The 26,100-nt window shown below is 36.8% G+C and overlaps 3 protein-coding genes across 6 annotated transcripts in view; 1 reads left to right on the top strand and 2 right to left on the bottom strand.

Moving 5' to 3' along the window:
- The window catches only part of camta1a (calmodulin binding transcription activator 1a), a 364,067-nt gene extending 353,654 nt beyond the window's left edge, over positions 1-10,413 (bottom strand). For all 3 annotated transcript variants that reach the window (XM_079588277.1, XM_079588278.1, XM_079588279.1), the window contains exon 1: positions 10,283-10,413. In XM_079588277.1, coding sequence (XP_079444403.1) covers positions 10,283-10,307 — 25 coding nt within the window. In that variant the 5' untranslated portion in view covers positions 10,308-10,413. The remainder of the gene's footprint in view (positions 1-10,282) is intronic.
- Positions 10,414-14,248: 3,835 nt separating this feature from the next.
- On the top strand, positions 14,249-23,867 carry dnajc11a (DnaJ (Hsp40) homolog, subfamily C, member 11a). The gene is made up of 16 exons (XM_079588126.1): positions 14,249-14,557; positions 15,378-15,507; positions 15,693-15,766; positions 15,900-16,001; positions 16,081-16,218; positions 17,477-17,599; positions 17,709-17,782; positions 17,883-18,072; positions 18,172-18,257; positions 19,276-19,392; positions 19,479-19,634; positions 19,849-19,918; positions 20,141-20,198; positions 20,298-20,440; positions 22,529-22,658; positions 22,840-23,867. Exons 1-16 carry the CDS (start codon positions 14,486-14,488, stop codon positions 22,860-22,862), a joined length of 1,686 nt encoding a protein of 561 aa, XP_079444252.1. The 5' UTR covers positions 14,249-14,485; the 3' UTR covers positions 22,863-23,867.
- thap3 (THAP domain containing, apoptosis associated protein 3) lies at positions 23,809-25,883 on the bottom strand. Of its 2 annotated transcripts, none has more exons than XM_079588128.1 (4): positions 25,563-25,883; positions 25,263-25,458; positions 24,998-25,174; positions 23,809-24,917 (listed from the first exon to the last, which is right to left on the bottom strand). In XM_079588128.1, exons 1-4 carry the CDS (start codon positions 25,634-25,636, stop codon positions 24,657-24,659), a joined length of 708 nt encoding a protein of 235 aa, XP_079444254.1. In that variant the 5' UTR covers positions 25,637-25,883; the 3' UTR covers positions 23,809-24,656. The 2 variants fall into 2 exon arrangements, with proteins under 2 accessions (XP_079444254.1, XP_079444255.1); XM_079588129.1 differs by having other exon boundaries at positions 23,990-24,917; positions 25,263-25,338; positions 25,563-25,768.
- Positions 25,884-26,100: the final 217 nt, after the last annotated feature.

The raw sequence follows: 26,100 nt of genomic DNA, 5'->3' as shown, positions 1-26,100 counted from the left end.
CTTCACAAAATGAATCTAGCTACCTCTTCTTGATGTGATCGTTTTTCGGAAATTTAAATAAGGACACCGATCTGTTTTGTACGTGATCGCATCCAGGTAGTACGCATTTCCTTGACGAAGGCATAGCTAGCAAGCAAACTGTAGGCTGTAGTAACTAATAGTAGCCTACTGACAATAACTCGCGATTGAGCGGCAAACTGATGTGAATGTACACTATTGTTAGGGGAGGGGCCAGCCTCAGGGGCTCCAGTGCGTCATAGAGACCCCGTTTAAGCCCCGCCCCAAAAATCCCGAACACAGCAATGGTGAAAAACTGTTTAACGGTCTAACTCCACAATTCAGTACTTCATAGTTCACAGTCTTTGTAATATGTTTTGGCAATACATTTCAAACATTTATAATGTGTTTAGAATTTTTTCTTAGAATTGCCTTTACAGGGACTTTAAAAGATCGCTATCTTGATTCAAACACCCACGCAATCCCATTCCTAAATGAAAACGATTCACCTGTCTATTAAACATTTGACAAAATCACACCAGAACATTCAAATCTGTGTTCGCACTAGCCTACTGCTGACCCAGAGAGAGCAGTTATCACATGAAGGAATGAAACAGCTTCACAAACAGTCTTTTCAACAACACAGAATTGCTGTGTTGCTTGAAAATATAAAAATTATCACAGAAGTACTGGGATTTAAGTTTATAGTTAAGATATAAACACTAATGTCTACGGTAGCGATCATAGTGCAAAACACCTTTTGAAAATAACTTCAAATAACGATTGTATCGATTACATTGTTAAGTCACTGAGTGGCGACAAGTAATTGTTAAAAAGTTTATTTGTCATTTAATCATTTCAGTCATGAGATTTGGTCAAAAAGGCTGATTCATTCATTCAGTAATGAAACAAGTGAAGTATTTATGAGTGAGTCGTTGAATTCAAACCGATTTAAAAAATAATAATAATTTAAAATAATTGAACATTTTAAATGGACTGTAGCAATTAACATTTTGTCAGAACCGCTAGAAAATTACATGTTATACTTTTTTTGTTTAGTTGTCTTTTCAGAATCATGATCTGTTTTTGTTTCAAACGGAGATCACGATTCTCCCACGATTGCAGCTCTACAATGTCTAGAGCACCTCTACAATGTCTGAGGACACAATGATTTTGGACATCCCTACAAATAAATATTATCGCCCATCCATATCAAGAATTTTAACACCAGTGCATCGAGCATACTGCTGCATATTTTTATCAAATTTTGTTTTAATTGAATTGAATCACAGCCTTTTGTACTATACCATATCATGATTGAATGTCATTAATGTGCAGCCCAACTTCATTTTCATTAATTTAATTTCTCTGTGAAATTCTGCTTCTACAATTTTTTTTTTGTCTGTGTTTTGTGCAGAAATCACAGTGCCCAACGTCACCAAATTTTTGGGTGAACTATTCCTTTATGTGCACTTGTGGGTTTTGGGAAAATCGTGCACCATCTTCTTTGTTATTGAATATTGTGAAGCAATGTAAAGGCCATCGTGAACAAATAATGATGTGTGGGGCGACATATTTAGATGTAGCTTCTAAGCATCATGGAAGAAGAAAAGACAAGCATACAAGGCATAAAGTAAAAGTGACAGGTGCGTGTTTGTACATGCACAAGGGCCACAAGCAAATAATAGACAGCTGTTAGAAAAGCCATGAAGAATTACCGCAGATGTACAATGAATTATTGTGGATTAGCGCTGCACAATTAATCGTTAAAAGATTGCGAACTCAATTCAAACACCCACGTGATCTTATTTCTAAATGACAATGATTAGCCTATGTCTATTAAAAGGTTAGTTCACCCAAAAATGGCAATTCTGTCATTAATTACTCACCCTCATGTCATTACAAACCCATATGAGAGGTCATCTTCGGAACAAAAATGAAGATTTATTTGATGAAATCTGAGAGATTTCTGTCCCTCCGTTGACAGCTGCGCAACTACCACTTTGACGCTTCTAACCGCTTATAAAGAGATTGTAAAACTAATCCATATGATATGAGCGGTTTAGTGAAAAAAAATTCTGATAAGACGATCGCTTTATATGATGAACAGATTGAATTTAGGCTTTTATTTACATATAAACATTCATCAGCTCACACATCAGTTATGGTAAATGAAAGCTCAAGCATGTTTGCTTGACGTGCGAGAACCAATGAGGTTCATCAGGGCTCCAGACTGTGACCAAAAGGTTCACCATGGATTTACTGTAGCAAAGCTAACTGTACTATGAAATTGTGGCAGAAGATAGTATATATATATCAGCGTTTTCCATAGCTTGAGAATTTACTTGTGGTGGTGGGCAGGGCGAAGTGGCGCAGCGCTTATTGAGCGGGTTCAGAATATACAAATAATTTCGAAATATTGTAGAAATGCATATTATGCATAAATTAATATTAATAAAATGTTACAAGCATGAACAAATATTTTCATAATGAAATATTCAGATTTCCAAAACTATTTACAAAGTTGACAGTGTCTGTCTGAGCAATTAATTTTTCTCTGCTTTGGAAATAAAACTTTCTAAGGCCTGCATATGGATAGGCTTCAGTGGCAGAAAAAAAAAAAAAAAACTTGCATAACCATTTTGGAAGATAGCACAAGAGAAAATTAACTGACAATTTTCAAATTGTGCTTTCTTGCATTATGGTTAAAAAATCACTTACCCTGTTCATTGCTGAGAAGTCTCACTCACAATTTAATTAGTTAACCTAATGCACTGTGAAGTAACATGAACAAACAATGAACAGCTGTATTTTTATTAACTAGGATTAACAAAGATTAATAAACACAGAAACAAATGTATTGCTCATGGTTCATGTTAGTTAGCCTAATACATTAACTAATGTTAACGAATCAAACCACATTTACTCAGCAGAACACCTCTTAAAATGAGAATGTAAGTGCTTACCCCATTTTTAGTAAGAGTGGTTAGCAAGATTTAACCTTAATAAACTAGTATTTTCAGGTTATTTATATGACAATGTGTAGAAATATTACCAGAAAAACCTTTTAGTTTAGACTGGAGTGAGGTGAAACCAGAAAAAATTGCAATGCAAGTTGTTGTTAGCTATAGCTGCTAATTGTATTCAGTTAGAAAATTAGACTATTAGTTAAAATAAACTACTTTTTTTATTCTACTTTTTGATAATGATATGATTATGTACCAAAATAATTATTATGTCTAGCAAAGAAGGATTTTATCTTACAAAGCTATGAAATCCAGTGGTAAAATCACAGCTTAAAAAAAAAAAAAAAAAAAAAAGAGGGCAAGAAAGGATGACAGTGTCTGTCGGCCACCACCGAAGACCAATTTTGACGCAGGAAAAACCTTGAACACACACACACACACAAAATTCGGACAAGCAACTTTTTTACTCGGACAAGTAAATGACAGATTTACTTGTCCGAAAGACAAGCGCATGAAAAGGCGTAATGTCAAGCCATGCACATATTCACATGGCTACTTCTCATTTCCTCCATTTACATATGACTGATATTCCGCTCACTAACTCTCTGGTGAATTAGCTTATCTAATCTAAGAGATAGAATCGCCACTTGAAATCATAAAACATCTCTGACACCACCACATCAATAAATCAATTACTCAAAATAAACTATACATTTTCTTAAACGGATGTCAAACTAAGAACAAATGATTACCTGGAACAAGCCTCAACACTAAGTCACAATTAGCACCTGACTGAGAGCACTTGCACATTATAAGAAGCTACTGTAGCCTAGACCTTGCTATTATCTTGAAAGGAAATAAAGAAGCATGGATTGAAGCATAATAGCAAAAGCCCTATGAACCAGCATAATGTTGACTAAATCATATGCTACCATTCAGTGGCAATCAGTTACACTTAAGCGAGATAGTTGTGAGAAGTAAGAAAATGATTCTTGGCAAGACTGACTGTGAGTGACTGAATATCTCTTGAGGGCATAATAAAGAGAACCACATCTTAAACCTTTCAGACCTGGCGTCCATTACTATGAACGTGACACTGCTTTAGATCTTGTGGATGAAAGGTTGTATGTTTAACAGCCAATCAAATAGCAATATAGCATTTTAGGCAAAGTGCAAAAGTAATGTAGCTTTAAAAAATGCAATATTAACAGGCTTCTCATAACAGTTTGAAAGATTTCTTGTAATATTAAACTGATTTGAATGGCACAAAATCAACTGTAGCATTACAACTTTGCCCATTAAGAATTCATTTTTTGTCAGGCTCATACCATCTAATATTTTTTTTTTTTTTTTTCTAGCCAATATTTCGAGTGTAAATAATCTAGTTCACAGTCCACAGTTTGCTGCATACAACGCTTTGTGGTCTTTTATTTTGTTATTTTGAATAGACAGTTAATCAGTGCCATCTCTTTAAATCTAGATTACATCATTTCTTTTCCATGCTTTGCTCTTTGAAAAATCAATGCTTGATTAATTGCAAAAACCTGGACTTTGCTGAGCAAAAGGATGATTGTGTCTAAATTAAGGAGCACAAACAGCATCATTTCAGCATCTCTCTTCCACCTGATTATGTTCTTGTTCAACTTTTTGATGTATTAGAAAGCCGTAATATTGCCTGTAAAAGGATAGACAACAAAGTGAGCTCATATAACAAGCATAACGTGTTATAAGGAATACATTAATAATGTGAACCAGGCAAATGTATGGACAAACTGTCTGCCTTCACTGCCTTCGAATGCTGCTAGTATATAGCCATAGGAAATACTGAGACACTTTCTATTTTTCATTATTTGCCCTGAATCCTCAGACTAGACATGCTACACAGCAGTGTTCAGCTGTGTCTGCCTATATTGCTGTTTGTCAGGCTGGCTATAGCCACTGTGACAAATCACCAGCAGGCAGCCTTGTTAAAACACTGATGTGGTTTAATGGGTGAAGTCCGAGACTTGGGTACATCTGATGAGCTCTCAGCAGACATTAGTGACCAGCCGTATCCACTAGAGAGATCACAATTCTGACTGTAGTTTGCCAGTAATACATTTCTTTTTCACATAGAAAGTTATTTCTAAACTGAATCTAGACTATGCAGCCTTTTTGGTTCTACGTTGACTAAATGATTACAAACATCTTATCTAAAAGTTGTCTGCATTCATATACAGTATGAGACTGGCCTAAATCCACAAAGCCCAAAACAGTGACTTAATTCAGCTACCAAAGCGCCTGCAACAAACTGAAGAGAAAAACGAGCCTTCTTATGTATTTTCAGCCACAGCCAAGCTCACCCATCCATGAAAATCCCATCTCAGGGAAAGAGGAGGTGAGGACCTACGAGCACACATGCACACACACATTTACTCGCACACAGCAGACAGTAAAGGACACGCCGCCAGATCCTCGCTAAAGCCCTTTATCCTTATCATAACTACTCCCACAATTACTCACATGATTACTCACATACCTGTTTCCACCAAGCCATGCTGCATTTTTACTGTCCTGGTGATGCGAAAACCTCTAGGCACCCAACATTAACTGGGCCGCTACAGACAGGCACACACAACGGTTAAATCATGCTGGTGTATGAGAGCGTGAGACTTGATACTTAACGCGCAGACAGATACAAAAGGAGGCATGCTCACATATATACTACACAAGCCGTCTAAAATAATATCACCATGACTGGCTGCAAACAGCCACTTCTGCAGTTTACTTTACATCTCTTAAAATCTTTGAGCTTTGAAATGGCAAGGACTTACTCAATGGCGTAATGAGCAGACAGCATAACAAGAAGATGAGGCTGATTTAACTCCACTTACAAATTTACACAAAAAAATGAACGAGCTTAATTGCACAGATCAACTAAGACTTCAGAGGTGCCAGGAGAAAAAAATATACTGCCTATTAAACATGAGAACAGTGCCACTTCTAGAGTAATCAGAGCTCCACAACACATCAAGCCGTATTAACGTACACATGATCTGAACACAACCAATGCTTTATGCTAAAAGTCCAACATAAAATATGCATGTTTTATACTCTAAGGGGAAAAGTGTCTAGTAGCGTTGACAAATCATTTCAACAGATATTAGAGCTCAGTCACGCTGTGCTATTGGGTCCTCTGGATGGATGTTTTTCAAAGGTCGACGCTAGCATTTGGAGAATGAGATGTGCAAGGTCTTACCCACCCACTGACACTTTCAGTTACTAACAACACATCTGATATCCACAACATACCCCCATCAAAGCATTGACTCGTCAATCATCACAGAAAGCCCCAACAGGAAATCCCAAAGGAGGAGAGGACGACAAATGAAATCAAGAGGTAAATAAATGAATCGATGGATGAATAATAGATCAGGCAGCAAGTGGCCCCTTCGAGCAATGCCACGAATGCAATATTAATAAGCAGCTCTTACTGTTCGTCTCTGTGTCATCACTGACACTCTTAGGAGGAGCATGGGCCGAATAACACACAGCTGATCTGTACATTCGATCCGGATTACGGATTTTCTTCAGTCCTTCAGGAAGCAGAGAGAGAGAGTGGAGAAGACAAAAAAATAATTCTGGGAAAAGTACACATTCCCGGATGTACAATGGCTCACAACTTTGTTTTAGTCTTCATTTCCCCCATGCACATAGCAGGAACTTATAAGAATGTTTCCCGGGGTCAGCAGTGTCATGTCTGCCGAACCCCGGTCTCCCTCCCATCAGCAAGCCCATGCATCCCAAATGTGTCCATCTCCATGCTGAAGAACACCTCTCCCGAACAATATGCACCGTTCGGCCTCAGAGTTCAGCATGCCTATTTGCTTCTCCCCTTTTTTTATCAAGCACATTCAGGGGTGCATTTAAAGGGATTACTTTGGCCTAAGGGTGCTGCCTTGTGGGGAGAAAATGCAGTTTCATTTGCAGGCAGGGGTATGGACGAGGAATGTAAAAGCAACCCGGTTCCCTTGTAACTTGAGACCGCATGCACATTTTCATTAACTACAACAAAGTATTATAGATGGCTCCAGCTGTTAATGGCTATAAGGTTTTACGCTGCCAAGGGAGAAAACAATCTACACCACTGCATATAGTAACTCCGATGCTAATTGATTTGTTCAAAAACTCCTGACATGTTGTGTGTGTCTGCCTGTGTTTCTTGTATTTTTTTCACTTTGCTCCTCAGTCTTTCTGATAAATCTGTAGGTGTTGAAATAAACAGTCAAGAAATAGCCCTTAACAGGTAGCAATGAGGGCAGCAATCACACTCATTGTGGTCCCAGGGCTGTTTGGTGAGGCTCAATTTTAGTAAGCTACACCAATCGATGAAGTTAATGTGTGTTTCTGTGTGAGGCAGGTAGAGAAGGATCGAGACAAGCCGAAAGGATCTGTCACAACTCCCCAGGAAGAAGTGCCATCTCCATCTATCCCTGCCATGCACTAATTCAATTAAAAAGCATATTCTCAAACTAAAAACTGTGGGGGAGAGGACTATGCAGAAATCTTTAAAAGTAAATTTCTCAATATATCATAAATCCTGCTTTGTAAGCTTATATCCTCCCTGCTTCTACTAATAGTCAGTTGTTGTAATAAACAGCACCCTATAACAGCCATTCTGAGGGAACCACCAAATTCAAATTGATCTGTATAGAAATATGGAGCATAGTTTAAATTTTTGTTTAAAGTAATTGTTCACCCAAATATTTAAATCACTTATGTCATCATTTACTCACCCCCATGTCCTCAATTTTGCTCATTTTGTGTGTTCCACAGATTAAATAAAGTCTGGTTTGGAAAATGATGAGGGTGAGTAAATGAGTAAATTATTTTGTGGGTGAACTGTCCCTTTAACTGTGCAGTTCTCTAGCACATCTCAATCCACGGTCGCCACCTTCCATAGGTTCAGTCCCAGTTCCTGGCAATGTAAAAAGTGAGCTGGGTCATATCAGGAGACAGAAGAACTCTATGGGGTGCGTGAGACATTAACCATGTTTTCATAGCAGCCTCCAGCTAAGAACAGCCTGTCCTTATGTGCAAAAAACCCTGCCAAATAATAAGGCCCTGGAGAACCATGCTCTATGCAAACATTTTAAATGCTTCAAGGACAAAAGGTTAAAATACAGGCAACAATCAGCGCTAAAACGTATAATGCAGAACTCCCCTAGCATACATGCTGAAAGTGTGTAGGCCTAGAGTTTAAATATAACGCACTATATGGGACTCTGAATTTAGTTGTAGCTATACAGTGCAGTGCACTCTATATTAATATGGAGGTGTGGAACACTAGCTCCTCCCCCATACATTGACCTGACAAGCATGACAAAAATAACCGAGCCTGTTCTGCAATGGGAGTCACAAGTCAGGGTTTCTAAAAAGCTCTTGGTTACTGGGATGCATTGGCAGGAAGCAGGCCAGTCTGAGACACGTTTCAAGGCTGGTTGTGATTGTTTGAATCTGAAATGCACACACAGACATGCAGAGATTGACTATTAACATGCACACACCCACAATTGCACACACACAAAGAGAGAGCTAGTTTAGGTAGTTAGCCTCAGTGCTGTTTTGAAAACAAACGGAGATGTATATTTATGGTAATGCTTGTATTCTTAGCTGACACAGTGTTAAAAATATAAAAGTGAACATTTGGGAAGCTCAATACCACCTCCTTGTGGATTGCTATATATTCAGAATCAGAACCCTGGATTTGTCTGGAGTCATGTTTTAATGCCACTTTTATTAGGATAATTTATTAGTTTATCAATATGCATAATTTACTACACAGAAGTGAGATTTTATCATCAAACTTATCTTTCACTTTCTACTAGGCTATTTAGCATCATGATAAGGAAAATATCATTATCATAGCATGATTTATAAACTCATATTGCCTTCTTCAAAGGTTTTTTTATAGGCTAGTTTGCTATCAAAAAACATGATAGAATGATTGTATATTCGCTTTAGCCAATCGAATATTTGTAAGATATGATATCATGATTCCCTAAAATAAGTTTATTTTAACTCAATGTCGCCACCTTGTGGCTAATAAAATATTATTTGCTTTGATCTGACACTGAAGGTGAATTTCAAACAAAATATCCTCCCAACTAATGACGACTTTCCAAAACCTCGTTGTTCATACGTTTTATATACAGTGACATCTGCTATATGAGAGTGTTGACAGCTTGACAAAACTGATTAAAGTGTAATTATTGTCATATAGCCTTAATAATAACCTACTAAACAATACCGTTGCTACTGACAAAAAAAAATTAGTAATTTAAAAAAAAACGAATTTTGTATTTCAGCCAAATGTAGCAGCGACATACTGTGGACATAAATTAGCCTACATTAACTGTAGCCTACTAGAGTGTCTCAGAGTGAAAGCAACTCTTGTTGTCTCATACATCCTAGAGACAAATTTGAAAAGTATCCAAAACAGTGTTATAGAGAAATGGTTATGTATAATCTTCAATGACACATCTTCTTCCTTCGTGGCAAAAGAATAAAAATGAATTTTGCGTTATTGTCGAACATTCCATTGGTTCTATAAAGGTCTGGAAATATCAGACTCTCAGGTTATACAAGAATCTAGTTCAGAGATTTAAACTGCTGTGTATGTGTATATGACGTAAAGGGGGCAAACTGGTATGGAAGAATGTGTCCTTGAAGCAAATTTCAAAGTGAAATTGCTTTGACCACACATCACAAAACCGCTAAAAAGAAGGTCAGTTGAAGTCTATGCACGCGTGAAAGTGACAGAGAAAGAAAAAATCTAGTATTAAACAAGCTTACCAGTAGTGTTTTATACGACTCCAGGATATAAGGTAGTTTTAAGTCAAACTACGGTCTCCAGAACTCTATACACGCAAACTCAGAAACAATTTACGCAACTGAAGAAGCTTGATAAATCGAAAAAAGAAGTTAGAAATCGACAGCCGTGTCGGCTCACAAGTTTTGCTTTGAGCGCGACCGTTAAGGCTGAAGGAAACGGAACGCGAGACGGTTTTTTGAATTTGCAGAGGCTCTCGCGCTTTTGCTTCGGATTGTTTTTAAATATATGTGATGCACACTGCTGGCTAGCTACCGATGCTGGCTAGGGTGATGTGATGTGATGTCTCCGTGCTGGAATAACGAGTGTGTGAGGATAAACACAGAGGCTTTAAAATCCCAAAAGCTCTCGCTTCTCAACTGACGGCTCTTCCTCGCCTGCCTCTAATTTTTTCCCCTCGCACACTCTTGTCGTACAAGTAAAAATATCCCCGATGTTTCTGACTTACCTTCCGGCTTGTTTTCGGCAGCCATTTCCCCTCCGCGCGCCACATCCTCCTCCTCTTCACGAGCGTTGGGTACCACGCGCGTTCACGCAGAGGACAGCAGCACGAGAAGGGACTGGAGAGGCAGAGGCAAGTCCAACCAGAGCGCACTCACCATTGGCTGTCGAACTATGACTGACCATGTTGTTCTAAAATGGCTTGCGAGAGCAAAGCAAACATCCTCCCCTTTAAAGAACCATTGGGTAAAAGCGTGGTGTGTAGATACACCTTAAGAAGAACCGAACCAATCCAAAGTGAGCGCTCGTGAGACGTTCGCGTGCAAATGAAAAGGCGATGCAAATGTTTCAACTTGCTCAATTCAAAAGCAGAAAACGTATTTCATTCGTAAGCAATTCAGGACAAGTTATTTGTACACGTTTTGTATATGACCTTAATGTATTTAAGATACCGAATTTGGGGCTGTTGAGTTATTGCATTTCAAAATCAAAGCTCTGCTACCATATGTTCAACCCACAAAAATTGAAAACTTAACTTTTTCGATCACTTTGAATTTATTTATGAAGGAAATCGAGTTAAAACTGAACTTTTTTTCCCTTTTTTTACAGTTTACACAACTGCTTTTTATGTTGTTTAAGCGATGTATACCATTAAGATAAAGATATAGCAATCCATAGTAGGTTAACCTTGCAGATGAAGCACCGTTGGGCTGAATGCGCGGAAGAGCTGCGCAGGTGCTGAACGGACAGCTCCAGGTGGCAGCAGCGATCCACTCTCACAGTGCGTAGAGAGACAGACCTAGGCTCCAAAACGTCTTATGGTTCACTGAAAGTATCCTGCACAGACAGATAAATAGTTTCTGACAGCCTATTCCATCAGTATATGAAGAATGTTGTGGTATAGGTCCCATCTGAATTGCCTAGGCTAGTAGAAAACCTCAAAACTGCGTTTAGGAATATGGAAGTCGCATGATACCCAAGCTGATTAATTATTCGTTAGATTAAGCATTCGTTAATTGCATCGAGCGTATAGATAATGGCTTAAATGTCTCTCTGCCCGCAGCGAATACCCGCTATGAAATGTTATCATTAAAGCGTCATCTTTATTGCTTGCAGTTTCTTGATAACATGAGTGCTTTCCAAATACTTATCTGTTCGTTTTCTAAGAGAAAAATCTTGGATTGTTGAATAAAACAATCTAAATGACCCGTCGAGAGAAAACATAGGCCAGTTTATCAGACGATACATCTGGTAATGGAAATAAACATAACATTGTGATGTTTTTGAAATAACATTAATAAATCAAGTTCAATGCATACATAGCAACGGTTTAATTTAGGATTAGAACGTGTTCAGAAGGCTAATAATATTAATACATAAAGCTTGAACAATGTTAGTCTACTACAACTTTTGAGGCACTTACGAACATCTGCAATGTATTCTTGCCAGGATCACAACATGACATCACGAGGTCTTCAAAGACTACTCGATTATTATTATCTTTACTTCGTGACAACATTTTTGTTTCCATCCATTCAACTTGTTACAATCATTTTACTCGATTTTATGAGTTTTTTAGAGATTCAAGTTGATTTGATTAATCTGTAATTAAAATCCAAGTGGAACTTCAACCATGTGATTCTGCACATGACACTGATTTATGTGGGTTTTATTTCAATTACAGTCATTTACTAACAGAATGTTAATTAAGGAAAAAAGAGGCCCTTTTGAGTTTTTAAACTGAAAAAAAAAAAAACTCTTTGGGACTAATTATGAAATCACAGTTAGAATTTTTTTATGACTTTATATTTTACATATATTTAAGACTAATATCATTTTACAAAGTTATTTTTCTACATCTGACCTTTGACATTTTTTAGGGTGCCATCATTTATAACTGTTAGGGTTATAAATTTGTCCTATAGGGTAAATCTCCTATTAGGGTATATGACTTTCTGCAAATTGTCTGAAACGTCACGTTCAAATGCATTTTCACTATCTGAAAAGTAGTGGAAAGGTCTTAGTGTTTTAAAAAACAAAACATTAAAAAGCGTTATTAACATTCCATTTCGTCTTGTGCTATATTTCTTTTGTATCTCAGATGTGATAATGTCAAATATTTAACAAATTCTGATGCAACTTCAAAGTAGTGGTAGTAAAAACCTGTTTCAAAAAGGATTAAAAACATGGTTTCTTTCTTGGAATTCCAAATCAATGATTTTAACACGAGTGAAAATCAACTCAAGACTCTTCCTTTTCTGTGTACCCACGGCCCACACTTTAACTCGATTTTGACCTATTTTGTCTTCATTTTTGTTCGTGTAGTGAGGTCAATAGACATTGCCATCTGACCTTTGGTTAAATCAAATCTTCCAAACTGGCATAGGATTATGTACCCCAATGCCTGACTTCCACAACAATCTATGACTTATATTCTTCATCTCTGCCATCACCCTCACTGCTTCTATCCTCCTTGATCCTCAACTTTTTCCTTTCTTTCTACAACCTCATTTTCTGATGAACTGCCGTCACTAAGTGAAGGAAAATGAAAGTGACATGTGAAGGCCAAGTGTGGTAAACCATTCTCTGAATGTGTCCTCTGCATTTCAATCCCATCAAACCCATCAAAGTTAGTGCTCACACATTAGGAGTAGTGAGTAGTGAACACACACACACACACACACACACTTCAAATCGTGGACACACACACCCGGAGTCATTCGCTGCAGCGCCTGGGGAGCGATTGGGAGTTAGGTGCCTTGTTCAAGGGCACCTCAGTAGTTTCCTGTCGGTATTGAGAATCAAACCCGCAACCTTCGGGTTACATGTCCGACTCTCTAAACTTCGATACTTTCTGGAAAAAACTTTCTATCATCAATAGTTTTTGGAAAAGGCAGCCTACAGCTTTTCCTCTCCGTCTTCTATAAAACGTACTAACATCAACCTCAAACACAGGCAAAACGACTATTATACTGCCTGCCAGCAATGAACAATAGTGCCAGCTACACAGAAAAAATATATCCCCTAAAAGGACTTTGTCATTTATGCATGATGAACAGATTTTTTGGACTTTGGGTGACTGTTTTTACAAAATGTGCACTAAAAATTACCAAAAACTTTAGAAAACACATTCGGATGAGCAATGATATTTTAAAAAATTTGATTTTATATGCATTTTGCAGTCTATAATGAACTCACAATCAATGGAGCCCTGACAGCATGTGACATAACATGTGCCAATGCCTTCACTTCCTTGTTGCCAAAAATATCAAGCACATGGCAAATACATTTTAATTTTATTGGCTGAAGGGAATGTCATGTGATATTAGTAAAAACATTTTGTTGTTGTTGTTGTTGAACATTATTATTGTATTTTAAATTTCTTTGCATCATTTATACATTGCGTTGTCTTGTAGGGTTAAACTTCTTATTGGATGAATAAGCGTCCCTAAATGGGAGGTTTATTCATATAAAAAGTCCCATTTACTGTTGATATACAGTAAAATAAAATAAAATAAAAACGTTTTAGTAATATCATATGACGTCCCCTTCAGCCAATAAAATTAAAATGTATTTGCCATGTGCTTTATATTTATGGCAACAACATGTCCCTACCAATATTCAGCGATATTGATTTGTTCCTAGCAATAATTTTGATCAATTATTGAAATATTGAAAATGTAAAAAAAAATATATGTTTATCTGTAACCACTGTTGTTGTAATTTTTGATGCATCTGAAATGGGTCATACCATTGATATTTCAAGAGAAGTCAAACACGTAAGAATTATATTTTCCAAAACGTTTTGCAATGTGAATTGGAATGTGTGCAAAGAATTGTGGAACCAAAGGATACACTTAAAGTTAGGATAGGCAATTTGTTTTATAAACACTTTTTGTTATACTGTTTGAAACTCTCTTCACATCCTGATAGCAATCAATTATATAAGTGGTCTAAATAGTAAAACATGTTTGGAAGTCACAGGACCAAAACATGTTCGTCCATTCGGTCCGAATGCAATGATTCGATGTTCTGCCTGCCTGTCTACTTACTACATTGGGACAGGGTTCAAAGTAGTCACCCCAGCCTTTTGTGCAGTGTTCCTCCCATCCTGAGGGTGGCACTAAAGACCTTCATGCGCTCCGACTCCACACACCAAAGATCAGCGTAGTTTGATCTGGCTCTGGGGCGGGGATGAAAGGTGGTAAATATGGCGGCGGCCTTGGAAGAAGATGAAATCGACAATGATGACTATTATTCTTTGTTAAACGTCCGCAGAGAGGTATGACACACTCTTGTTAAATTAGAAGTTTAAGATGAGAGAGACGCAAGTGAGTAGTAAAAGCAGGCGTTTCACATATCGCGCTCTTAAACAGGATCCGACAGCATGCCGTTAAGCTATGGCTCAGACTGCAGCACACCGTGACCCTTGTTTATCATTGGAATTTGACTGCATGGTTTCTAATAGATCTGACACATAATACGTAAATGCCTTCTGTTCTTTTTAGACTTCAACGAGAAGCACGAGGTATAAGCGATTATTGTTGACACTTCACAACTGTAAAAGTGAAACTGTTACCAAAGTATCACTTCAATCGCGAAAAACTCCACAAATGACTTTTAAACATTCATTGAACCGGTTTCTGAGATTTTCTTTGCCAACTGTTAAGGTAATTTTAATGAATAGTTGACCCAAAAGTGAAAAGTCTATCATCATTTACTCACCCTCATGTTGTTCCAAACCTGTATAACTTTCCTCTGTGGATATGTTATGCAGAATGTTAGGGACTGACATTCATCTTTTGCCATACAATCAAATCAAATGGTGACTTTGACTTTTTCATTTATTCTAACCTCAGTGGAACAGAAAAGCAAAGGTTTGGAGAGGGAGTAAATTATGACAGTTTGTATTTTTGAGATAATAGTCACTAGTGCGCACACAAAAGTCTTGTAATGTTCTTGATTACCACTTCTGAATTAGTTTTTAGAGTTGATTTTTGCACATTTTTATTGTATATTCCCCTCCAAAGAGCAACGCTGAAGTTTAGGTGTATGATGATGGATCTGCAGAATGAACAGTTTCTTTTTAATTGTATATTCAGGCCACACAGGACGAGCTCAAGGCTTCATATCGCCGCCTTTGCATGCTCTACCACCCAGACAAGCACAGAGATCCAGAGCTTAAGAGGCAGGCAGAGCAGCTTTTTAACTTGGTGCACAAGGCTTATGAAGGTACAATGTTTTTGCACACTCAGCCATTTAATGCCCCTGACAAAGCAAGACGCTTTTGTTGTGTTATGTGCCTGTTTTTATTATTAAAGAAGTGTTTTGTAATGACAGCTTTTCTTTACTTTATACATACGTTTTTAATACCAACTCATGAATATTTGATGATTGTGATTTATTTGCTTCTGTAGTACTAAGCGACCCACAATCTAGAGCAATCTATGACGTATATGGGAAGAGAGGGCTGGATGTGGAAGGATGGGAGGTAAGTTGAAGATTCGGAAGACTCATAAATGCTTTAGAATTTGTTCTATTACATTTCAAGCAAATCATTTTCCCAGTGGGCTTATGTGTCATCTTTTTTTGTGCTCACTACTACACAATAAAATGATCTCTAGGTAGTAGAGAGAAAACGAACGCCAGCAGAGATCCGTGAAGAGTATGAGCGACTTCAAAGAGAGAGAGAGGAGAGAAGACTACAGCAAAGGACCAACCCTAAGGTTTGACCTAATGCCTTCAAAGCAGTATCCGCTGTCAACATTAATACAGGTCTCGTTGATTGTTCGCTGTCTCACTCAGGGGACAATAAGCGTGGGTATTGATGCGACAGACCTCTTTGATCACTATGAAGAGGATTATGAAGAGATCTCTGCTGGTGGCAGCGGCGGTGTACCGCACATTGAGATCAACAGGATGCACATATCTCAGTCCATAGAGGTACAGTCCTTACATGTTTCTTCTGATGTAAACCTTCATAGAGGCATTACTGTTTAAAGGTTTGGATCATTACTTTTTTTATTTTTTTATTAAGGAGTTTATCTTTTGACTCATATGTACAATATACTGTTATGGATTAGTTTTTCATCTCAGAAATATTGCTAGACTTCACCCTATGCTATCTTCTTCTGTGACTAAAAGGCTTATCAATACTTTTGTTTTATCCTGCATTGACTACTGCAATGCACTTCTTGCTGGGGTTCCTAAAACCACACTCAACAAATTGCAATGTGTGCAAAATTCTGCTGCTAGGGTCTTGAGTGGATACAGGAGAAATGAACACATCACTCCAATACTGGATTGGCTCCCAGTCAGGTTCCACAATTATTTTAAAATCCTTATGCTCAAGTGTAAGGCACTGCATGGTCTGGCCCCTCAGTATCTGTCTGCCCTTTTAAATTTGCATACTCCTAATCGTCATTTGCGCTCCTCTCAATCTGGGCTGCCCCACAGATATGTTTGCGATCTGTAGAGAACAGGGCTTTCTCATCCTATGTTCCGAAATTCTGGAACGCACTCCCTTCTCATTATAGAGATGCACAGAATCTAAACATTTTTAAATATAACCTAATCTCTTTTTTTCTCTTTTTTATTTTTTAGATCAGCTTTGTATTGATGGTTTTAACTACCGTAATTGTATTCCATTCTGTTCCCTTTTTTCCCCGTACTCTTTGTATTTTTATCTGTCTGTTTTATTGTGTAAAGTGCCTTGAGAAGCCATTTTAAAGGCGCTATATAAAATAGTTTATTATTATTATATTAAATATTTAAAAATGTAATTGATCAAAAGTAACAATAAAGATGTTTGTAATTGATAAAAAAGTGACAGTTAAGACAATTATAATGTTACAAAATATTTATATTTTGATCAAATCCATGCTGATCTTTTGAAATTTCTATTCATCCTGAAAAAAGTGAAAACAGTTTCCACAGAAATATTAAAGGGACAGTTGACCTGAAAATGAACGTTTTATCATCACTTACTCACCCTCGAGTTTGTTCTTTCTTCTGTTGAACACAATAAATATATTTTGAAGAATGTTGTTAACCAGACAGTTGATGGTAGCCATTGACTTCCATAATATGAAAAAAAAAAAATACTATGGAATTTCTGTAACACATACAGTATATATATGTCATTGACCCTGATCTTGATTCATTCATAAGTTTTATAGGCTATCTATCCTTGCTCTCATAGGCCCCTCTGACCACCTCAGACACAGCCATTCTTTCTGGCTCTCTCTCCACACACAATGGCAATGGGGGAGGAAACATAAACTTAGCCTTGCGAAGAGTTACCTCGGCTAAGGGCTGGGGAGAGGTGAGGGTATTCAGTTAATGTTTTACATACTAATGGACTGGATTATAATGTTTGCTGAGCATGAAACCAAACATGATTTATATCTCATAACATATTTATATTAATACAGGTTGAGTTTGGGGCCGGAGACACTCATGGCCCTCTCTTAGGGATGAAGATTTTCCGTAACTTGACTTCACGCTGGTGAGTCCATTGCATATCAGTGGTGTTTGAGCAATATGTTTAAGCTTATGTTGCATACTATTTTGTGTATTGTATACTGAGATGTATTTGTGTTTTTCAGCTTCACAACGGCTCATTGTGGCATGCAGTTTTCATCCCGTGGTATACGGCCGGGTCTCACTACTATGCTTGCACGCCACCTAGACAAAAACACTATGGGTTATTTACAGTGGCGCTGGGGAACTCAGTCCTCCATGAACACCAGCATCGTCAGGGACACCAAAAGCAGTCATTTCACCTTTGCTGTGCAGGTCAGTTGCTGTTTTGGACAGACTTTCCCTGATCTTTATGCCAAAGTTTTCTTTTTCCAACCACTGTTCTTAGGACTTACCACTTTTTTATCACCATAGCTGGGAATTCCACATACATTTATTATGATGAGCTACCAGTACAAATTCCAGGATGATGATCAGACCAAGATCAAGGGCTCTGTCAAGTATGTATCTGTGGATTGCTGCCTTTGTCTTTTTGTGTTTTGCACAAAGATGGCTTGTTTTGTTTTTTTCTTCTTTGGCTTCATTTACACTTTTAACCAAAAATCTGGCACTTTAAACTGTGTAGTGGTAAATATTTGTCTACCAATATTCTTTTGTTTTTTAATTATCATTATGCACAGTATTTTTAAATAATTATTTATTTTAATTGTGACTTTTATTATTTTGATGAAATTAAGATTCTCCCAATATTATATTTTGGACATTATTTTAAATCTAAATTACTTTTCATAATTTTTGCTGTATTTGAAATGTTTTTTTTTATATATATAATCTATATTGTGATTTTAACAATATTGTGCTTTAAATTTGTTGACCATCCCTATATACATATTTTATTATTCTTTTTGCATCCAATTTGGATAAAATCCTATGTATCTTGTCTGACGTAAATGCTAGTATATCTGATTCTCATAATCTGTGTAATTTTTACAAAACTGATTATGATAGGCTCAAGTGAGTTCACTAAATGCATTGAATTCCCTAAATGTGAATCATAATTGCATGCACAAATAAAATGAGCTATATTAGGTATTTTTAATTTAGTTATTTTAGAAATATTAAAGAGTATCTGTATGTAAAATTCTCCTTTCTTTATATTCATGCAGTCTGGTTTTGTTTTGTTTTATGTAATTAAAAGCTTTAGTTGAAGTTAACATTGTATTTTTGATTTATGCTTATTATACATTTGTGATCAAATATGGCGAACACAGCAGTATTGTTATGGACCCCCTTGGGGGTTGAAGACTGCTAGTCTAACATAAATATATAAACAAACAGTATCCGTGTATTTGGCCTTGCAGTGTAAATGCAGCCTCTGTGACTGATATCCTAGATTCTGTGTTCACATGACCTGCAGTTTATTTGTGGTCAGTCACAACTAATCAATCGTCCTCTCAAATGTCTTGATTCACATTTTCTGTTTGTATCCTGTTAATATAAACAGCACTTGTGTTGCAGGTCAGGGTTTTTCGGCACGGTGGTGGAATACGGTGCGGAGACTAAGATCAGTAGGCACAGTGTCCTGGGTGCTACTGTCAGTGTTGGAGTACCTCAGGGCGTCTCTCTCAAGATCAAGTAAAAGGCTTTTGATCATTTTGAAGCTGTTTCCCATTAGCAGTTTTTCAGTAGCTCTGAAATTGTGGTGTTTTTGTCTGTCTCAGGTTGAACCGAGCGAGTCAGACGTACTTCTTCCCAATTCACTTAACAGACCAGCTTCTACCCAGCGCCGTGTTTTATGCCACTGTCGGACCCGTCGTGTTCTACTTGGCCATCCAGCGGCTGGTTATCAGACCTTATGTTCGTGCTCAGCAGGAACAGTAAGCCTTTTTCGCTGATTACATCTGCAGAGTCGCAGTCACATTCTCCACCTGTTTCATTTTGTTGTCTTTTATTGGCCAATTGACTTCCAAACACTCCTCTCCAACGTTTATCCCCCGTGAGTCTGGAAAATAATAGACTGAAATCCTTTTAAATGGCCATGAAACTGAGTAAAAGAGCAAATGGTGAATTAACATTGAACCTTTTGTTTAGGGAGCTTGAGAAGCAGCGGGAGAGCTCGGCATCAGACGTCGCCAAGAAGAAGCAAGAGGCAGAAGCAGCTGTGAGTTTATAATGTCTAAATACGCTGCAAATAATTTATAATGCATGGCCGTTTAAAGTGGTCATAACTTTCACGGCAGGTGCTTTGTGCTTGGAGAAACAATGAGTTAGCGTCAGGCTACCGTTCCTATCTGCACATCAGTCGCTGTGTCAGGGTGATAAATGTGTGCCTTCACTATGTGCATATACAAGCAGTCTTACTTGAAATCACTCTTTTCTCTAGGTTCTGCTGATGCAAGAGTCTGTGCGTAGAATTATCGAAGCGGAGGAGTCCAGAATGGGTATGACCGCATAACTCCCAATAACATTGGGTGTGATCAAACTATGATTTAAACTTTGTGCCAAATGAGGATTGGTGACTCAGTAGTGTTGTATTCCAGGTCTGATCATCCTCAATGCCTGGTATGGCAAGTTTGTGACCGACAACAGCCGTAAGCACGAAAGGGCCAGGGTCATTGATGTCACTGTGCCTCTACAGTGCCTGGTGAAGGACTCGAAGCTCATTCTCACAGAAGCTTCTAAGGTAAATCACAGTTATACTTGCTTTGTTGTTTGTTTTCTTCCAAAAGCCAATAACTGATGAGAGTAGCGAGTTATTAGAATAAAAAATTAATTCCCAAAAAGGTTTCTCTAGTTTAATCTTTTTTTTACGTTTTCGGTCGCGTGATTTTGCTTCTCAAATATCAAATGGTTATACGGTAATGTAATGTACTTTGTAATGGTGTACTGAAAGACGGGGGAAAGAAACTGCAAGTTAATGTAAAATTATTATTTAAAGAAAAAAGATGCAAATGTACGCAAGATCAAAAGTTTCAGGTCAGTCATTTGTTTTAAATAAATATTTTTCATTCAGCAAAGAAGCGTTAAACGTATCAAAAGTGACAGTAAGGACATTTATGTTATAAAATATTTCTATTTCAAATAAATGTTGTTCTTTTGAATTTTCAATTCATCAAATAATCTTGAAAGAAAATGTATCAGTTTCCACAAAAAATATTGAGCAGCACAACTGTTTTCAACATTGATAATAATCAGAAATGTCCATTGAGCACCAAATCAGCACATTAGAATGATTTCTGAAGGATCATGTGACACTGAAAACTGAAGTAATGATGCTGAAAGTTCTGATTTGTCATCACAGGAATACATTTTATTTAAAAATATATATAAAATTAGGGCTTTTAACGCATACAATTAATTCAAAATCCTTAATGTGTTAAAATAATTTAAAGCAAGTAAATTGCTCAAGTATGTGAAGTTGCGTCTTTAACGTAAATTACGTTGTTGTTGTTGTTCATGTGGTCCTGTTCAGTATCACAACTTGACTTGTCTAAAATGTAAACAAGCTCTTTGCTGTTGCACTGTACACGTACTATACACTGTGAATTCTGACGTTTTTTTTGTTTTCATTGGTGCTTTGGTGTGCATAAATTTAAGAATTATATATAAGGAGTACATATAATTTAAGAATTATAAGTACTCCTTATATCATTTGGTTATTAAAGTGTACTTTTTTGGAAAGACACTTAAATTTACACTTAAAAAAGCTTGCAGAAAAATACAGTTTTTTGATAATAACCTTTCAATCTGATGGTTTAGTTGTCTGGATAAAGCAAATGATGACAAAATTATCTTGTTAAGCATAGATAAATGGTGTATGCTTAATTCCACAATAAGTGTGCAATTAATTGCACAAAATGGGTGTGATTTAATCACGATTATAAAAAAAAAAGTATATTAACAGCCCTAATTAAAATAGAAAACATTTATTTTAAATTCTAATAATATTTCACAATACTACTGTTTTTACTTTTTGATCAAATAAATGCAGCCTTGGTGATCATAAGAGACTTACCGGTACTTAAAAAATAAAAAAAAGTTTTCATCGTACCTACCGCAAACTTTTGAAAGATAGTATGTTTCCTTTATATTCCATTTAATGTTGACATTTTAAAGTGTAGCTTAATGCATGAAAAAAAAAAATGGTAACACTTTACAATACGGTTTCATTAGTTAACTACATCAGTTAACATGAACTAAGAATGAACAATACTTCTACAGTATTTATTCATCTTAATGTTAATTTCAACATTTACTAATACATTATTAAAATTAAAAGTTGTATTTCTTAACAGTTCTTTTTTGGAAGCAATACAATCGTTTTTAAATCAATAAACTCCTTTTTAAATCAATATGTTGTGTCAAATTATTTATTTATTTGGTAGGTAGCCATGTGATAAGCGGAATAATGTATAGCGAGGCAGTTGTTATAGCGAATACAACCCCGACAGGCTGATCGAGACCCCGACGCGAAGCTTACTTAACAAATATTAATAAATACTGTAACAAATGTATTGCTCATTGTTAGTTAATGCATTAACTAATGTTAACAAATGAAACCTTATTGTAAATGGTTGCCTAAATAATGTCAGTCTCAACATATTGGCCTTAAATGTCCTTATGTTGCACTTTTATAGTGTTGTACAAAATGTTTAACAAACTGTTCTGAAACCCACAAAAAAACAAACCTTGAGAAAGTGGAACTGCCGCACCGCTTGTGTTAAGCACTGTTGCAGGTATTAATTGGTTGTTTTTGCATGAATGTCCTCAGGCTGGTTTACCAGGCTTCTACGACCCCTGTGTAGGTGAGGAAAAGAGTCTGAAGATGCTGTATCAGTTCAGAGGCGTGATGCACCAAGTTCTATGTGGTGACACCGAAGCACTCAGGATACCAAAACAATGTGAGTACGCAAAACAAACGCAACAATCTGCAATTGTTTTTAAGAGCATTTCTTTTAATCCATGTAATCCTGACTTCATGATGGCAAATGCTTAATTGTGTTTACCACCAGCAGTGAAGATGAATGCTATTCCCAATTGTATTTTAAAATCCCATGTTCTTTTCTTCCCTCTCTCTTGTAGCCCACAGGATTGATAATGAATGACAGTTAGGAACATATATCTCTTGAGCTGAAAGGGACAGCTTGGACTGGTATAGACTGATGAGAGACAGATGTTCTGGAGTAGTGCCCTGGAAACACTCTGTGCCCATAAAAGTCTTCATATACCTATTTATCCTTTATTTAGTTCTGTTTTAAATGATATTCAACATGATGTCTGTTTGCAATTTAGAACATTTAATTGGAACGTTTAATTTGCTGGATTTCCACTAATAAAATGATGGCCTTTCCCAGACAAAGCAAGAGAAAATATATATTTTTGTGTTGGTAGGCCTCATAAGCATTTTTAAACAAAGCCCCTCTTCTTTAAATATGGATCCACAACAGTGCCTGTAATCAGCACTCACCAGAGAGAGCTATTTTACCCTCATTACATCACAGAGAAACCATTGCTGCTTGATCCGACTCACTAAATCTCACAGGAGCTGGTGTGTACCCCAGCTGTCAGCCGCCTTTCTGTGTCTGACTTTTTGTACCACCGGCTTCTAAATAAATGATCTCGCCAGTGTTTAGGAGGCAAAGCATGTTCTTAGTGAAACCCTGACTGCTTAATCATCTGCATTATTTTTCTCTTTTATCCCATTCCCTTGAGTCTAATATTTAGAGGCCCACCTCTCGCACTCCACGTCTGCCAGCAGTGTCATAGGAATTAAAGGGGCCAATGCACACAATATGCCGGTACTGTCAATGTGTGCTGGTTGAGGAAACCGAATGTGAACTAAATCTCAAGTAGGGCTAGTCTCCCACCTTGTGTCCAAAGACTTGAATAGCAGTGGATAAAGGAATAATAGTGGAACATCCTCCTCTGTTTGTTTGTTAGGATCAACCTCATTTACCGATAATCCCTGCATTATAGTGCCATACTTCATACAGGAAAGATCTACACCCTTATAACAGTCTTTGGTTGATTTAAACTTTTTGTTGCCTTTTTGGTATTTGGGGTCTTTATGAAAGCAAATAAATTTCTGTCTTGATCTTTTATTTGAAAGACTGAGTGTATAACACCTCTTTGTTTCCTTTTTGAGTTATATAATTTATATGAATTGTCCATTCTGCACACTTACCATTTGAATGATGTTAAAAAAGACGATCTATAATTGTTTGCTGGAGTATAGGTTTTGTTCTTCAAAGGTGTTTATTGTCATACTTTACCTAATTGCCTACCATTTGCAGCAAGTATAGACTGTCATTTTTAAAATAAATCATCAAGGAACAACAGAAAGGTGTATTGTTTAAATTGTGTACACAAGAATCAAGATTTTTTTTTTTTTTTTTTAAACGTTCATAATGTTTCCTAAATTTATCAGCGGGGTGATATTTGATAACTTTACAATAAGGTTATATTTAACTACATTACTTGACATGAACTAAAAATGAAAAATACTTATAAAGAATAATACATTTGTTAATTTCAACATTTACTAATACATTGTTAAAATCAGAGGATGTATCTGTTAATAATATAATGGACCAGTTAGTTAACAATATTAACTTACTTTAACCCAGATTTATGAATACTGTAGAAAATATAAGCTCATTGTTAAATATGAATGGGACTATTGTAAAGTTTTTATTTTATTTAATAAATAAAATTGTTTCACATAAGTCCTATCAAAACCTAAGCACAAAGTTCAGATTTAATTGGACTTGCCTGTCTAATTACCCTTTTTGAAGAAACATATTTGTTGCACACAATTACCCCTTTACCATGACCAAAAGTTCAGACTTCTTCATAGTTCAAAGATGTTTGTGCAACCCAAGGTCTCTATTACTGCTTGACTAAGTCTTGGAACCACTGCCACACTGTACTGGGAGCTGTGAGCGTCTTTGGAAATGCGTGTGTCTATAGCGGAGCTGTTGACGCAAAGTCAGAAGTTCTCTTTGAGCATCTTGCAGTTTAAGTTTCATTCTTTTTATCACCCTGCGTTTGGTCTGCAGCCTTCTCTGTAACCATCTGTTGGCATCTAAAATGTCAAACAGACGGGCTTTGGTCGTGCATTGGTCCAAAAGGGCATAGGTGTGGTCTGCGGCAGCTAAATCCTGTGTAAAAAAAAAAAAAAACATTTACTGCATAACTATACACAGAAATATAGGTATAGGTTTTAAGATAAAAGATTCACCTTTGTGGTTTGACCGTAAACATCTACATTATTGTGAAAGTGTTGAGCATCCTCAAGCATCTCTTCAGTTTGGGCATCATCAGTGAAAGGATGGGTCCTATCAGGTGAAATGCCATCACATTTATCAGCAGCAGATTTTAAAGCAGACCTCTTTAGCCTCTTCCGGGAATTATTTTGCTGATTGTAGAAAGATGACAATTAGACAGATGAAAAACACATTGTGTATTAGTTGTATTTAAGATAATGAGGCTGTGATCTGATTTACCTTTGCATCCTGATGTGGGACTGCAAAGAGAGTTGGCACTGCGTTCCACAACAGATTTTTACGGTTGCCCAAACCACTAAAACAGTCCGGGGTGAAATGAAGTGAACAGATAACCATGTGTTTCCTTGGCTGAAAGTCGTCACGTCCAATGTTATCTAACCACTGGCTCAAAACCGATGGTTTGCTGAAAGGGAACCTGACAAGGGATGATGGTAAAAGTCTTGCAAAATATATTTCGGATACCTTTTTAATATAATGCCCTCAAGTCATAATGACAGTGAGCTATCTATCATTACATACCTGTGGAACGTGATCTCGGGATTTTTGTTATTGTACCTATTTGTGCAATTATATGCAGAACAACTTTTCGGCATCTTTGCCCCGAACAAAGATGGCGGCTATGAAAAGCCCCGCAGTGTCTCAAAAGCTATAACATGATGGACATGTCCTATGCTGTACTATTTGATATACATTATATTACAATCAATAAAAAACACCACTCTGAGCTAACATTTCCATATGCACTGAAGCAATCCTTGAAACGAACTGAATTATATTTATTTCAGTATGTTTTCCGGTGATTCGTTTTTCAAAATAAAAGTCAAAATAAAAGTCCAAGGGACGCAAATGCACTTTAGTAACTAATTTAAGTAAGTCTACATTGACACACTTAATACGTCTGGTAACATTTATGATTTAGAAAAAAGAATTCCAATCAACTATAAATGGAAGAGTATATTTCAAGTGAACATGTTTGAATGGTGTAAGACACAGAGCTGTTTAATTAAAGTTGCCCCTTTGAAAGATAATTCTGTCATAGCTCCATAAAAGGAAGCAT

The sequence above is a fragment of the Phoxinus phoxinus genome, assembly GCF_949152265.1.
Source record: "Phoxinus phoxinus genome assembly, chromosome: 18".
In the NCBI taxonomy this organism is placed as follows: Eukaryota; Metazoa; Chordata; class Actinopteri; order Cypriniformes; family Leuciscidae; genus Phoxinus; species Phoxinus phoxinus.
The sequence above is the reverse complement of the archived record's forward strand: the minus strand, read 5'-3'. Positions and strand labels throughout refer to the sequence as shown.